Source organism: Oncorhynchus tshawytscha, linkage group LG04, assembly GCF_018296145.1.
Source record: "Oncorhynchus tshawytscha isolate Ot180627B linkage group LG04, Otsh_v2.0, whole genome shotgun sequence".
NCBI lineage: Eukaryota > Metazoa > Chordata > Actinopteri > Salmoniformes > Salmonidae > Oncorhynchus > Oncorhynchus tshawytscha.
In genome coordinates, this window is record NC_056432.1 from 54,393,185 (window position 1) to 54,409,650 (window position 16,466).

The following is a 16,466-nucleotide window of genomic DNA, read 5'->3' on the forward strand; positions in this document are numbered from 1 at the left end:
CAAATCTGCGTTGGCACCAGGGCTCTCTGGGTGCCTCTGCTCTGTCGACAGTTTGTGAACTTGACTGATATGTTAGTGCTGTGCATCTTGACATTCAGTGAAAGGAATGTGTGTGGCCAATCATCCCATATGAATCGATTTCAGTAGATTCCATCCATTGTTCCATACACCTTACTGGGGATCCCTGTATACTTTTTGGGGCCAGTGATTTAACAGTGATTTCCACGTGTGAGACTGTGGTTTTTAACACACTGTTTAGTCCAATGTTATGCATTCAGTCTACCCTAAGCCTTGTGACGCAACCGTTTCTAAGAGCCAAGGCAGTTGTCCGTGACTCTCAGAATAGGTTGCCCCCCCCAGCAGATCCCCCTTTCTTTATTTAAAAAAAACTTATGGCTCTTCTTTTCCCTGGCCCCAAGCACAAGGGAAATAAAGGAGAAACATTTGCAGCTTGGAGTCATTGCAAGGGCTGCAGAAGCCACATGATGTGTGTGTGTTTGTGTGTGTGTTGGCTGACTGCCTGGAATTCCCTGACTTGCTTCCTTGATTCCTCCAGGGTGGGCAGGGCTTGGCTGGGAGTGTACTATGTGAGCTCGGCTCCTTGGATGGGTTCTCTGTGCGGCACAGGAGCGTCAGGAGATAGGGCAGGAGCGGAGAGCGCGGATACAGATCTGATACAGCTATTCTAGTGACGTAGGACTTACACTACTATCAAACTATAGACAGTGTACACCTAGCAGTCGTGTCGGTGGGAGCTCTTGTTTTTGTCCTGAAGTAACATTTAGCCAAGGCATTGTGCTGTAGATGTATTGCTTCTTGTTAATTTTGGTCAAAGCATTAATAAATTGCCAATTAGCTTCACCATAATAAGGTGTGTGGGTTTCCGGGAGAAGGATAACCTACTGATGAACAAGATCAAAGAAGAAGGACCAAAAATAATGCTTTTCATACCTGCTTCCTCATCCATTTTGATGGACATGGAGGGGCTCTGGGGGGCCGAGTCTCCGCTCAGGGAGTAGCTGTGTTCTTGCTGGATGTCAGGGTTTGGTGGGTCCATCTCCATGTCCAACAGTGGGTTTCTGTCGGCCAGGAGGTGGTCATCAAAGAAGCTGCTGAACAGCTCGTTTGAGAAGTCCTCCATCTGCTCCGAGAAGTGCTGCAAAACAAAATCACCAACAAAACAGTCATCACATCAGACCGCCTTTAATCAGAAAATCATCAATCGAATCCCATACCAGAATATACAAATGTAGACCTGCTCTTGGAAGTATGAGTCGTACCATTTCACACATGCAGTCCTTGGGTTCTATGCATTAGGGCACCAGTGTCTACTTCAGTTTTTCCACTACTTTAGTTTAGCTAGCAGACAGTGAGTCACTGCTGGTGTGCAGAATCAGAACAGCTCTATTAAAATCCCTAGGGACACAGTCTGGTTCTCTGGCTGTAGTGTTCTAGATAACCCCTGTATTCCACATCACAGACCAGTTCACATTCACTTTCTCTACACTCCACCTCCTCTCAAACCAGCTATGCCTAATGAATCCCAACAACACATACCACTAATTACATGTCAGGCACAATGACCAACATGACTAGCTGTAATTAAAAACAGGCCAGCAGGCTCCACTCGTTTTCCCAGATGTGTAACAGCTATGCTCTCAAGACTTTATATCATCTGTGATATGCAGAGGGGAAATACAATCAAGGGATTTTATAATCGCTGGAGCTGTTATAAAATGCATTGTGACAACAGTAAATGTAATGTGAAGAACGCAGATTATTTCAGGCCCAGTAGCTGGTTGGGGGAAAAGGCATTTAATTACAGATCAGAAATAATAGAAAACCCCATAGACGGCAGCGGCACTGTGGAGTCAATACAATGACTGTATTAGTCAATCCAGAGCCCGAACGGCTATATGATTTGCATTGAAGGACATCACTATCGCAGACATGTTGAGACATGTTGAATCATCCTGGAAATAAGAACACTTGTGGAGATTTGTGTTTCATTTGAACATATCTACACCTTTAGTTACATCAATTGCACATAAATGCTTGCTTCTGGGTATGACTTTTGAAGGTAGGTTGACATTAATCACAGTGAAGAGAATTCCAGAGCCACCATCACTCCAACTCTTACCAAAGTGATGAAAGTTTTTCCCTCACTAAGTTGTATTTTTAATATTTTATTTACTTTACCTTTATTTAACTAGGCAAGTAGGTTAAGAACAAATTCTTATTTTCAATGACGGCCTAGGAACACTGGGTTAACTGCCTGTTTCAGGGGCAGAACGACAGATTTGTACCTTGTCAGCTCAGGGATTTGAACTTGCAACCTTCCGGTTACTAGTCCAACGCTCGAACCACTAGGCTACCCTGCCTCCCCATACTTGTATACCTTTACAAGTATGAGACACGCGCAACTATTCACAGTACAACGACCGAATTCTGTGACAGGAAAACCAACACAGATCAAGCCCTGGCCATCTGTGTGTTCCCACAGAAGGCTGTATCATTAGACAGACAAAATATCTACATTTGCTGATAATATTTAGGCCTAACAGATGAAATGATCTTGCTGGAATCAATTCCAAACAGTACTACACATTCACCCTACTTGTCATGTTCTCATGATAAGGATATGGATAACGTGCAAGGGAGTATATAAAAGGCTCACTCTCCTTAGTTTACTCCTACATTATCTATGTACACAAAACTTAACCGGATATCAAACACCATTAAATAGAGCTGATGTGGGTTCGAGAGCAGTGTAAGCTTAAAGAAAGACACACTGGCAATACTAGATGATCCGGCTTATTTACTTGATGCAACACCATTGCCGTCAGCAGGCACACTAACGACTATGGCTGAGTGCGCAACAGGATAAACAGTCCCACCCAGACCCTTTCATCTACAGCAGGAGGTTCCTGTTGTGCACCGTGTGCGGCGGATGTGCTTGCGGCCCGAGATAATCCAGACTGAACTGAGTGATGTGTTTCACTGCCAAGCCAAGAAGAAGGTGTCCATTATGGTGGTTGGAAAAGACAAACACAATCACAATGTGTATATTACACAGATAAATGGTTGGTTTTTGTAGGCAGCAGGCTGTAGCCACTGGCAGAATTTCCCACGCAAATTTGAAATTTGGTTTGGGGAGACAGCTCCTTTGAAAATGAACAAGCCGTTTAAAAACGAACAAATACACAAACAAATTCTAAACTATTTAATAAAGTCGATACAATATATTTTTAAACGTATGCTCCCGTGGTAGAGTTTCTCTGTACTCTGGTTCAGTCTGTGATGGTGATGGTGATGATGATGCAATCCCTCAAAAGTAGAGATGGAGAATTTCAGAGGCAGACAGAGGGGCCTTTTCTCCCTTGTGGCACTTAAATAGTCTTTTAAAGAGACCCAATTACTGAATTTGGGTCATACTTGGGACGGAGTAAAAATAACATTACACTTTTTCTTGGTGGATTTACTATGACGATTGTTTGCACATGAACCCACTAGAAATGTAAGCCGGAAAGCCAAAAAGATCACAGATTCTTTGGGAGTTGCCCCTCATATGACATTTTCTCTAGATTGCTAATTATGTTTTGGCTAGAGCACCAGACAGCAGGCTTTGAAGTACACCCAGTCATACCAGGACTGTACTTGCATGCATAATGACTGAGGAAATATTTTAATTCTCCGTTTAGAATGAGACAGAGAAAGCTTGCTTTTTGAACAGCAAACAGGTAATGAGAATTCATTATAGTTTTGGCACTCAAGTTCTTCTCTCGTCTTTCATTTTAGTGGTGATGATGGCAGACAATAATTACAGAGGTCTGTCAGAATGGGATGGGAAGAGAAACACACTTGAGGGAAACATATCTTCCCTGTCTGGGGTGGAGAAAAGACCCTTTCTGCTACCCCAGATGTTCCCTCAGCCCTCGCCGGCCCATCTCTCCAGCTGGGGCAGCTGGTACAGGTCTGGACAGACAGGAAGCCCCATAGAGGGGGAAGGGCTGCTGGGTGCTACTCTTTCTGGAAGACCTCTCATTAAAACGCTCTGTGGCTGAGAGAGAGAAAGATAGACCACTATGCTATAGTGAACCGAAGAGGTTAAAATGTTCCAGAGCAACTCGACTCCCTACTCTACATCACTGCCTGAGCAATCAGGCTCCAGAGCATTGTCTGTGCAGATACCTAGCAGCCCGTTTAAACACTTTGCCCTTTAAAGCCAACTATGATAATAGATGCCAAAAATGTTAGCGCCACTGCAGTTATGGATTTGGAAACCAAATATTGTATTTTTAGAAACCACAGGCACAGGGATAAATGTACAGATTTCTTGGGAGTATTGTACTAACTGTGATTGGAAACAAGGAAAGTGTTTTGTTTGGCTTGTTCAGAAGGGGTGGAAAGTTACCATATCTATCTGAAACAATCTAGACATTCTACCACACACTAAATAAGCCCTATAAGCCTACCCTCTTGTCATTGAAGTGGTGCTAGTATTCCTAGCAAGGCATAATCATATCAAGTATTGCACTCTCTCCTGGCACACAGTATCACATTTGGTGAAAAGAAAGCATAAATAAATGTCTATGCAGTAGACATAGTAAACACTGCACTGAAGTCAAGCAGCTCATAGTAATACCAATGTGCTTCTAAGCATTGCTTGTGGTGATACAAATACTATGTCAGCTCTGTGACCAATCAGAGCAACGCATGCAAATTAGCCAGGCGCTTGCAGAAGGAAAACTGGAGTGCAAGGTTCGCATGGAGAAGCTCAGCAGCAGGAGAAAATGTGCGTTTGTAAAAGGAAAAATAAATCGGCCAATAAAAGTTTGGGCCGGGGACCCAAGCCAAGAAAGCTGCTAGACTCTCAGATCTGCAGGAATGGCTGTTATGCAGTTCAATTTTGGCACCTCTGTGGAGATTTGCCCTTGTTGCTGTGAGAAGATGAAGAATCGAAGCAGCAGTTAGTACAGTTTGTTCTTATAAGAACAATTATTATTTGAAGAATTGTGCTTAAGGATGCAGTTAAAAAACTGAAAATCAACAGAAAAGATGAGCACAATATGACTGTTATGATCTGGACTATGTTAAGTTCGACATACAGGAAGACTATCTAGAGGACACGTGCTACATTAGTACAAGCGAGGAGGAAATTACAAGCGAAAAGCGTGCGCGTTCAAATCAGCTGTGATCCGTAAAGTTTTGACAGCTTGACCTAATCTGACCTCCCATTGAAAACCTCTTAAATTGCGTGCAAACATTAGGACTTGAGACTGCTGCATCCAAATGTTCACATCTGCAACTTTAAGGGCCTGGTCACATGTCTTCGCTTGTCACATTGCCGCTGGCTCCCAAATTGGACCAGATGCTGCAAGATGAGCCTGATTTGCGTCTGATGCTTTTAACGACTTACAATTGATGTGCATAATGCTAAAGTGTACACACCTGAAGCCCTTAGGATAAAGGTACAGGGAGGTTTTGAATGTGTCCCCTGATTCTCACCTACTACCTGCTGTTTGAGGAAGACATTTGGAAGTAGCGCTTCCGTTTAAAATCAGAATTACAACGATCTCCAACGAAACGACATATGTGTAATAGACACAATTTACATACTGCTTGACATACTGTATTACGCGTGTAATCACTGGTATTTCCAAAGCTCTAAAATCAACCAGACTTGACACTCACTGACTCCTGCTCCTCACTGAGTCCAACATTTCATTTATTCATCTAGTGTTGAGGCAGCAGTCAGAAGTCCCATGGCCTGAATTTCCCTCTGCATGAGCAGCGAGGGAGCACCCTAAAGTATAGAGTAGACCTATGAGCTCCCATCCCCCACGTTCCCTGAGTGGAAAGGCCTGGTTTCTTCATTCCAGTGCAGATGCTTTCTTTAGCAAGCAGAGAGGTTTGAAAACCACAACCACTAGAGACAGGCTTCTGTGTCACACTCTGACTGGTTTCCTGACCTTTAAGGGATTGTTTGGATCCATTTAGAGTCTGTGATAGATTAGAGGAAGCCCAGAAAATATTATTGTTGAGGGGGGGGATCACCTTCTCACTGAAGCTCCAGGGTCCTGAGAGTCTGGAGTTCTACTTTGCTGTGGCATCTGTGGCCAACCAAATGGACTGCAAAACTCAAGTCACTTTAATCACTTCTCAATATTATCTTCAGCTTGCAACCTCACAGTCCCAACCATTCCCTCTCTGACTGTTTGTCCCCAATTTCCTCTGCTCAGCTTGGTCCTGTAGTCTGTAATTTAGTTGCTGCTTTTCCCATTGACTCCCACTCAAGACAATGACAATTTCTCACAGCCAGTTGCACTTCCTGAGACTAAAAAGGGACCTTAGTACACTTAATTGACTAGTCTAACCTTCAAGTACTATCTTCTTAAAAAACGTATTTGGGATCGATGTCCTATCCACGGGACGGTTGAGCTAACGTAAGCTAATGCGATTAGCATGAGGTTGTAAGTAACAAGAAAATTTCCCAGGACATATCTGATATTGGCAGAAATCTTAAATTCTTGTTAATCTCACTGCACTGTCCAATTTACAGTAGCTATTACAGTGAAAGAATACCATGCTATTGTTTGAGGAGAGTGCACAATTCTGAACATGAAAAGGCACATTTGGGCAGCCTTGATACAAAATCTGGAACAGAAATGCAATGGTTCATTGGATCAGTCTAAAAACTTTGCACATACACTGCTGCCATCTAGTGGCCACAATCTAAATTGCACCTGGGCTGGAATAATACATTATGGCCTTTCTCTTGCGTTTCAAAGATGATGTTACAAAAAATACAAAAGAACGGTTATTTTTTCTTTATATTATCTTTTACCAGATCTATTGTGTTATATTCTCCTACATTACTTTCACATTTCCACAACCTTCAAAGTGTTTCCTTTCAAATGGTACCAAAAATGTGCATATCCTTGCTTCAGGACCTGAGCTACAGGCAGTTAGAATTGGGTATGTAATTTTAGGAGAAAATTGAAAAAAGGGCGAGGATCCCCACCATTGGAAGCTTTGAAAGAATTTACAGCCTTGTTCCAGCAAAGGTTAACACCAGTCTACAATGTTGACTCGGTCTGAGAGAACCAGCGAGGCAAGGTATGAATGAACTGTGGTTGAAATGGGTCAGGGAACAGGAATCCAACTGTTATATTTGAATCCAATTCATATCAGTATGACAGTCATTCAAAGGTGACTAACCTGTGACTAACCTGTATCCCCGAACATTGTGACTAACCTGTCACATTGTGACTAACCTGTAACTAACCTGTATCCCCACACATTGACTCAGTAACAGTTCCCCCTGTATATAGCATCGTTATTGTTATTTTATTGTGTTACTTTTTATTACTTTTTATTTTTGTTTATTTTGTAAATATTTTCTTAATTTAAGTTTGCTAAGGGCTTGTAAAGTAAGTATTTCACGGTAAGGTCTACACATCACTAATTGAATTCATTTGGTTGCTTATATGAAAAGTGGATTTTCAGACAGGTTTTGTCTGACAGGTATAGCCAGTCCTACTGCTCCAATAGAGATGTGTAGGTGGATATGACAAAAAGACTTGCCTAGAACTGTCCCTGCTATGTCTCCTGAAAGCCTCTCCCTGAAATCTATCCCTGAAAGCTCCATCCTAACAATGTGTTCCAGATTAAGTCTGGCTTCTTCTGTTCTGCTGTTTCATTTACAGAGCTGGTTGCCAGAGACTTCAACAGAGGACTGATTTACAGACTGAGAAAACTGCCCACCAGCCTTTCATACAAAATAAAATAGATTAATTATACATATCTACTCAATAAGCCAAACAACTCACAGCTCCATTTAGTACCATTTTGGTTAGTCGGAAACCACAAGGATAACATTCATAAGGTGACCTAAAATGTCATACCAGTGTGAAAATAACCTGCAACAGATTGGTACAATGCTGCAGATATATGACTCTTTGTAAGCTTGGAGGATGGGTGGGTACTTCAACTACAATGGGCATTATCCTCTTATTACACGATGATAAACAAAGTGATACCTTCAAGGATGTGATGAGAAGGAAATGGGTGAAGGAAATACTCATGTCGATATAAGATAAAGTACATGAGAACTTCCCTGAAAATAGGCTATAGGCTCACCGGAACTTGGTCCAGTTCAAAATTTGTCGACGCTCCTATTACTCAGATGTCTAAATCAATATACTATTTCGGAAAGGCCCATAATATAGCTGGAGGCTCTATTATGTAATCTATTTCAAATTAATATTGATAGAAACCACATCATTTCTAGTTCTAAGATGTTCTATAATTCACATTTTCATGGGAGTACAGATTTTCTTTTCTTCTAAGAGCAATAGACATGGGCACGATTTGAAAAAAAAAACAAGAATGACCGGCATTTTTAACAATTCAGTGAGGACAATATAAGAGACACGCACCATCACCAAAGATAAAACACTAACTGGTTTGACAGTACATGCTTTCTAAATTGATCACAGCCTGCAACTACCACATGTTAGAGCTTATTTCCAGGGTGTGTGCTCCGCACTTGACTGAAAGGCACCACCACGCCTTTGATAATCACCTCAGAGACAAAGTTGAAGGGCTGATACTCGCTAGCACCTTTTAATGCTTATTAATCTTTCTTGTGACATCTTAGTTTGTCACGTATCTCTTTATTGATCCTTCCATGACAAACACACATCAGTATTAGAGGTCGACCGATTATGATTTTTCAGCGCCAATACCGATACCGATTATTGGAGGACCAAAAAAATCCGATACCGGTTATTCAGCCGAATTTTTAAATGTATTTGTAATAATGACAATTACAACAATACTGAAGGAACACTTATTTTAACTTAATATAATACATCAATAAAATCAATTTAGCCTCAAATAAATAATGAAACATGTTCAATTTGGTTTAAATAATGCAAAAACAAAGTGTTGGAGAAGAAAGTAAAAGTGCAATATGTTCCATGTAAGAAAAGCTAACGTTTAAGATCCTTGCTCAGAACATGAGAACATATGAAAGCTGGTGGTTCCTTTTAACATGAGTCTTCAATATTCCCAGGTAAGAAGTTTTAGGTTGTAGTTTTTATGCTATTTCGCTCTATACCATTTGTATTTCATTAAACTTTGACTATTGGATGTTCTTATAGGCACTTTAGTATTGCCAGTGTAACAGTATAGCTTCCGTCCCTTTCCTCACCCCTACCTGGGCTCGAACCAGGAACACATCGACAGCAGCCACCCTCGAAGCAACGTTACCCATCGCTCCACAAAAGCCGCGGCCCTTGCAGACCAAGGGGAACAACTACTCCAAGTCTCAGAGCGAATGACGTTTGAAACGCTATTAGCACGCACCCCACTAACTAGCTAGCCATTTCACAGCGGTTACACCAGCCTAATCTCGGGAGTTGATAGGCTTGAAGTCATAAACAGCAGAGCTGCTGGCAAAATGCACAAAGGTGCTGTTTGAATGAATGCTTATGAGCATGCTGGTGCCTACCACCGCTCAGTCAGACTGCTATATCAAATCGTAAACTTAGTTATAACATAATAACACACAGAAATACGAGCCTTAGGTCATTAATATGGTCGAATCCGGAAACTATCATCTCGAAAACAAGACGTTTATTCTTTCAGTGAAATACGTAACCGTTCCGTATTTTATCTAACAGGTGGCATCCATAAGTTTAAATATTCCTGTAACATTGCACAGCCTTCAATGTTATGTCATAATTACGTAAAATTCTGGCAAATTAGGCGTCCCAAACTGTTGCATATACCCTGACTCTGCATGCAATGAATGCAAGAGAAGTGACACAATTTCACCTGGTTAATATGGCCTGCTAACCTGGATTTATTTTAGCTAAATATGCAGGTTTAAAAATATATACTTCTGTGTATTGATTTTAAGAAAGGCATTGATGTTTATGGTTAGGTATACATTGGAGCAACGATACGCACCGCATCGATTATATGCAACGCAAGACACGTTAGATAAACTAGTAATATCATCGGACCATGCCCCAGGACTACCTGACATGATGACTCCATGCTGTCCCCAGTCCACCTGGCCATGCTGCTGCTCCAGTTTCAACTTCCACCTGACTGTGCTGCTGCTCCAGTTTCAACTGTTCTGCCTTATTATTATTCGACCATGCTGGTCATTTATGAACATTTGAACATCTTGGCCATGTTCTGTTATAATCTCCACCCGGCACAGCCAGAAGAGGACTGGCCACCCCACATAGCCTGGTTCCTCTCTAGGTTTCTTCCTAGGTTTTGGCCTTTCTAGGGAGTTTTTCCTAGCCACCGTGCTTCTACACCTGCATTGCTTGCTGTTTGGGGTTTTAGGCTGGGTTTCTGTACAGCACTTTGAGATATCAGCTGATGTACGAAGGGCTATATAAATAAATTTGATTTGATTTGATTTGATCAACCATGTGTAGTTAACTAGTGATTATGATTGATTGATTGTTTTTTATAAGATAAGTTTAATGCTAGCTAGCAACTTACCTTGGCTTCTATTGCATTGGCATAACAGGCAGGCTCCTCGTGGAGTGCAATGTAATCAGGTGGTTAGAGCATTGGACTAGTTAACTGTAAGGTTGCAAGATTGAATCCCCGAGCTGACAAGGTAAAAATGTTGTTCTGCCCCTGAACAAGTCAGTTAACCCACTGTTCCTAGGCCGTCATTGAAAATAAGAATGTGTTCTTAACTGACTTGCCTAGTTAAATAAAGATTAAATAAAAGTGTAAAAATGTAAAAAATAAATATTTTTAAAAATCGGCCAAATCAGTGTCCAAAAATACAGATTTCCGATTGTTATGAAAACTTGAAATCGGCCACAATTAAATCGGCCATTCCGATTAATCGGTCGACCTCTAATCAGTATATACCAGGGCTGCCCAACCCTCTTCCTGGAGATCTACTGTCCTGTAGGTATTCAGTCCAACCCTAATTTAGCAGTTCTGATTCAACTAGTTAAGGTCTTGTTGAGCAGCTAATTAGTAGAATCAGGTGTGTTAAATTAGGATTGGACTGAAAAGCCATAGGATGGTAGTTCTCCAGAAAGAGGGTTGGACAGCCCTGGTATATACAGTACAGTGCCTTCAAAAAGTATTCATACCCTTAGATCTTTTCAAAATGGGATTAAAATGGATTTAATTGTTTTTTTTTTGTCAAAGAGACAATGTCTCTGCACTGTCAAAGTGGAAGAAAAATTCCCCCAAAAATAGTTTTCATAGAAAATAAAATATTAATATATTTTGATTAGATAAGTATTCAACCCCTTGAGTCAATACATGTTGGAATCATATTTGGCAGAGATTACAGCTGTCTTTCTGGGTAAGTCTCTAAGAGCTTTGCAAACTTGGATTGTACAATATGTGCCCATTAATCTTGTATTTTTCTTTCAAGCTCTGTCAATTTGGTTGTTGATCATTGCTAGACAGCCATTTTCAAGTCTTGCCATAGATTTTAAGCCGATTTAAGTCAAAACTGTAACTAGGCCACTCAGGAAATTCAATGTCCTCTTGATTTAAGCAACTTAGGCTGCAATAAAACTAATCACTGACTGATACACTATTATATACTAGCATTTAGTCTGAATTCATTCAATGCTTGATTGATAGCAGAGGATATCAATCAAACTACCTCACCTCACACCTGATCAAGTTATAGAGTAGAATCACCTTATTGACCACTTGAAAGTGGAAGCCTGTAGCAGGGGTTTATGCTCCTTAGCGGAGAACACATGTAGCAGAAAGTGTCAATGATTGTGAAGAACTAGAGCCAGTGGCCTGCCATTTTGGTAGACTGGTTTCTTTTGCATGCATACATGCATTTTCAAAATATTACATAACTTTGTCATAGCCATCCATGATGGACTGGCTCCAAAAACAGCAGTAGAAAGCTCAGCGCAATGAGTCCCTGTAGGAACCTAGTGGGAAGGAATGCAGTTAGCTGATCCCTTTACCTCCTCCCTCTGCCAAAAACTCCTTTCCACCCCCACTCTACATTAGTGTGTCTCGACTGCAAGGCCTCGACTTGCTGGAGTTTTATGGCATGCCCAGTCACGCTCCATCACCTATGAGCAGAACTAGCTGCTGGCTTGTGTGAGACGCGGGCGTGTCGGCCAGTCACCTGCCAGCTGGGATCCCCCCTCTTCCACACAGACACACAGACACACGCTTGCAGTGCAGCACTTGCAGGTGCCGTTCTATTCTGTGCATCCATATAAGTGAATATTTAACTTCTGCAGTCAACTACAGTATGCTACTGACCTTTTAGCCAATAGGAATTTCTCTTATCATTCAAATAAAGTGGGATTGAACAGACCAGCCAAATATGAAGATAACCTGCGAAGTCATTGCAGGCTGTAATCCATGTAAAAGGGATGAACACCCTCTGACACATTTCTAAAAGTCGCATCATGAGAATATGCAAATCTCCACCCATGGGCATCCTAGTTAATGTGGTCACACTCTGATCTTAAAAGCTACACAATAGCCTGCAGCTTATCTGATTTACCCACCCATGCAATTACCTAAAATGTAGGGTAAGTGCTTGGCAAGAGAGACATCAAAAGCAGCATACGAAAACTCCAAGACAGCCATTGAAATTCTAACTCCAAGCTATAAATATAAAAGTAGCACACAGAAACCTAAACAGTTGAAACCCTTAAATGACCCACCTATATTTAAATCTCCATAATAGTTGGTAAAACAAACACCGCCTATTACTTGCCTCCCCCCACCCTTCCTCCAAGGCTGTCAGTGTGTAATTTTGCTGTAATTTTTAAAGGCATAAAAGGGTTCTTTCACTTGAAGAGGCCCCGGCCTGAGCCTCATCACTTCGGGCCTACAGAGGGGCTTCAACAGAGGGCTGTGCAGGGGGAAGCAGTGGCAGACCGGTGAGGGGTGCACGCAGCACACACACAGGCCCCCATTCACTCTCACACAGCACTGAGACGGCAGTCAGTTGCTAGAATCTGAACGTATTCACACTAAAGACAGACTGGTCCTCTCCTCCCTGTCGCTGTCCCCTAGAAATCCTCCAACCACAATCAAGCCATTGAGGGCCAGGGGCCAGGCTTGATACATACCCTCACAGCTGGGAGAATGTGTAGGGACATCTGGGTCTATTATAAGTCTGTCAAATCCCCATTGACAACACCCTCATCATCAAGCAGCTGAGCTGATGTGCTGATTCAGTGTGAATGCCATTATGTCACATGATTTCCCATTCATCTGTGTGAAGCATTTCCAGTTACACTTCTTTATGTCCAATAGGTGTTTGGATTAGATTAAATGTTGACCCATTGGGGAGTAGTTAAAGATACAAACCACCACCACTCTCTCCTCAGAAGAATGAGTAATCATGGAACATTCAAAGCCTAATGGGATCCTTTCCAAATTGCTCACCATTTCTCCAATAGCCCATTGGTTGGTCCAGTTTTCCACCACCTAGTAACAATGATGTACTCCATCTCTTTGTGGTGGGGTTGTTAGTCTTGGTACAGTTTGACATTTTCCAGTTACATTTACTCTTGATCCCTGTGTGAAATGTGCTGAATATTTAACTTAACTAATAAATTAGGAATATATTCTTATCGGCAGACTCAATAGCCTTGGTTTTTCTAACGACTGCCTCGCCTGGTTCACCAACTACTTTGCAGACAGAGTTCAGTGTGTTAAATCGAGGGCATGTTGTCCGGACCTCTTGCAGTCTCTATGGGGGTACCACAGGGTTCAATTCTCAGGCCGACTCTTTTCTCTGTATATATCAATGATGTCGCTCTTGCTGCGGGCGATTCCCTGATCCACCTCTACGCAGACGACACCATTCTGTATACTTCTGGCCCTTCCTTGGACACTGTGCTAACTAACCTCCAAATGAGCGTCAATGTCATACAACACTCCTTCCGTGGCCTCCAACTGCTCTTAAACGCTAGTAAAACCAAATGCATGCTTTTCAGCCGTTCGCTGCCACCCGCCTGCCCGACTAGCATCACCACCCTGGACAGTTCCGACCTAGAATATGTGGACAACTATAAATACCTAGGTGTCTGGCTAGACTGTAAACTCTCCTTCCAGACTCATATTAAACATCTCCAATCCAAAATCAAATATAGAATCGGCTTTCTATTTCGCAACAAAGCCTCCTTCACTCACGCCGCCAATCTTACCCTAGTAAAACTGACTATCCTACCGATCCTCGACTTTGGCGATGTCATCTACAAAATAGCTTCCAATACTCTACTCAGCAAACTGGATGCAGTCTATCACAGTGCCATCCGTTTTGTTACCAAATCACCTTATACCACCCACCACTGCGACCTGTATGCTCTAGTCGGCTTGCCATCGCTACATATTCGTCGCCAGACCCACTGGCTCCAGGTCATTTATAAGTCTATGCTAGGTAAAGCTCCGCCTTATCTCAGTTCACTGGTCATGATAACAACACGTTCCAGCAGGTATATCTCACTGATCATCCCCAAAGCCAACACCTCATTTGGCCGCCTTTCCTTCCAGTTCTCTGCTGCCAGTGACTGGAACTAAATGCAAAAATCACTGAAGTTGGAAACTTTATTTCCCTCACCAACTTTAAACATCGACTATCTGAGCAGCTAACCGATCACTGCAGCTGTACATTGTCCATCTGTAAATAGCCCACGCAACCTCATCCCCCATATTGTTTTTATTTGATTTACTTTTCTGCTCTTTTGCACACCAGTATCTCTACTTGCACATCATCATCTGCTCATTTATCACTCCAGTGTTAATCTGCTAAATTGTAATTATTCGCTCCTATGGCCTATTTATTGCCTACCTCCTCATGCCTTTTGCACACACTGTATATAGACTTCCTTTTTTCTACTGTGTCATTTACTTGTTTATTGTGTTATTGGCTTGTTTATTGTTTACTCCATGTGTAACTCTGTGTTGTCTCTGTCACACTGCTTTGCTTTATCTTGGCCAGGTAGCAGTTGAAAATGAGAACTTGTTCTCAACTAGCCTACCTGGTTAAATAAAGGTGAAATTTAAAATTTTAAAAATTTTAAAAAGTATCTTAAATTCGATCAGAGTCATTTATTGAGGGCCATCATAAAGTGTGATAGTTTTCACATACGTCACAACAGTCTTTACAAACGCACTGAAGCCGGATGCATGAGCAGGATCAACTCCAGCTAACACGCCCACTTTAGGTCCGGCACGATTGGGAAAGAGATTTTGCTGAATTACACAGCTGAGCAAATAAAACAGCAATAGTCTACATGCCGGCTGTTTATCTTTCGTAATCGTTGCTGACACGCATGTGACGAACCCAGCAACTTTCTCTGACGCGCATTGGATATTTGCAGTGTAGTCACACAGCTTAATTCATCCATAAATCAGTTTATTACAGCGTAATTAACACATCTATCACAGTCGAGACAGAAAAACACTGCTGACACTGTAGACATTGAAGCATTAATTGCATAGGCTATGGGCATGCAAGCCGAATAATATATTTAAAAAATATTGGGAATAACAGCGACACACGATTTATGCTGCATTACAGCTTGTCAATCACTATGTGCGTAAAGATTAGTGTTGATAATATGTAGAATAGAAAAAATAACATCTGCACCTACCACATTGTTGAGAAAATCCCCTTCATTCAAATCCTCAAGGTCCAACAGGTTGGCACTGGGGAAAAGTTTATCCGGGGCGAAATTGTCCAGAATGGTGTCCATAAGTGCAATTACTATAATTAAACTCTATGATAAAATATATTTTCACAAAAGCAATAGAAGGTAAATAGTGAAAAATGTTAAAAACCGATGACAACAGCTGTTTTAGGCTACTATGTTCTGAGCTGTCTCTTATACAACTATAATTTTGTTATGCATCCCGCGACTCAATAGGTTGTTGTGCTTATTAAGATATGATTTTAGATTTTATATGAGTTGTTATGATGCGAGGTGTCCTCTAGTTCAATCAAATCAGTGACATCCAGCTGCGCTCTGTCTCTAAGGAACAAATTACTTGATTAATATTCATGATGGTACCATCCCACTTTCTCTGCACTCATCACCGCCTCTTTTTTTTCTTCTTTTTTTAAAGAAGCAGTAGCCTGTGTATTATCTGAGTCTTCTCATAGCATGTAGAGTGGCATGTAGAAAGTGCAAATCTCCAATTAAAAAAACTTCAGGTGTATCTCTGTGAAGGTCATCTCACAGCATTAGCAGTTATAACACATGTATGACAATAATGACCCCAACATGTAAAAAAAAATCAGATAAGTTGACTGAGAACACATTCTCATTTAGAGCAATGACCTGGGGAATAGTTACAGGGGGATGAATGAGCCAATTGGAAGCTGGGTATGATTAGGTGACCATGAAGGTATGAGGGCCAGATTGGGAATTTAGCCAGGACACCAGGGTTGACACCCCTACTCTTAC

The 16,466-nt window shown here is 41.6% G+C and overlaps 1 protein-coding gene across 1 annotated transcript in view; it reads right to left on the reverse strand.

Annotated features, from left to right (window-relative positions):
- The window catches only part of creb3l1 (cAMP responsive element binding protein 3-like 1), a 28,997-nt gene extending 12,971 nt beyond the window's left edge, over positions 1-16,026 (reverse strand). The window contains exons 1-2 of the mRNA XM_024418584.2: positions 15,654-16,026; positions 952-1,156 (exon numbers count right to left, since the gene is read on the reverse strand). Coding sequence (XP_024274352.1) covers positions 952-1,156; positions 15,654-15,755 — 307 coding nt within the window. The 5' untranslated portion in view covers positions 15,756-16,026. The remainder of the gene's footprint in view (positions 1-951; positions 1,157-15,653) is intronic.
- Positions 16,027-16,466: the final 440 nt, after the last annotated feature.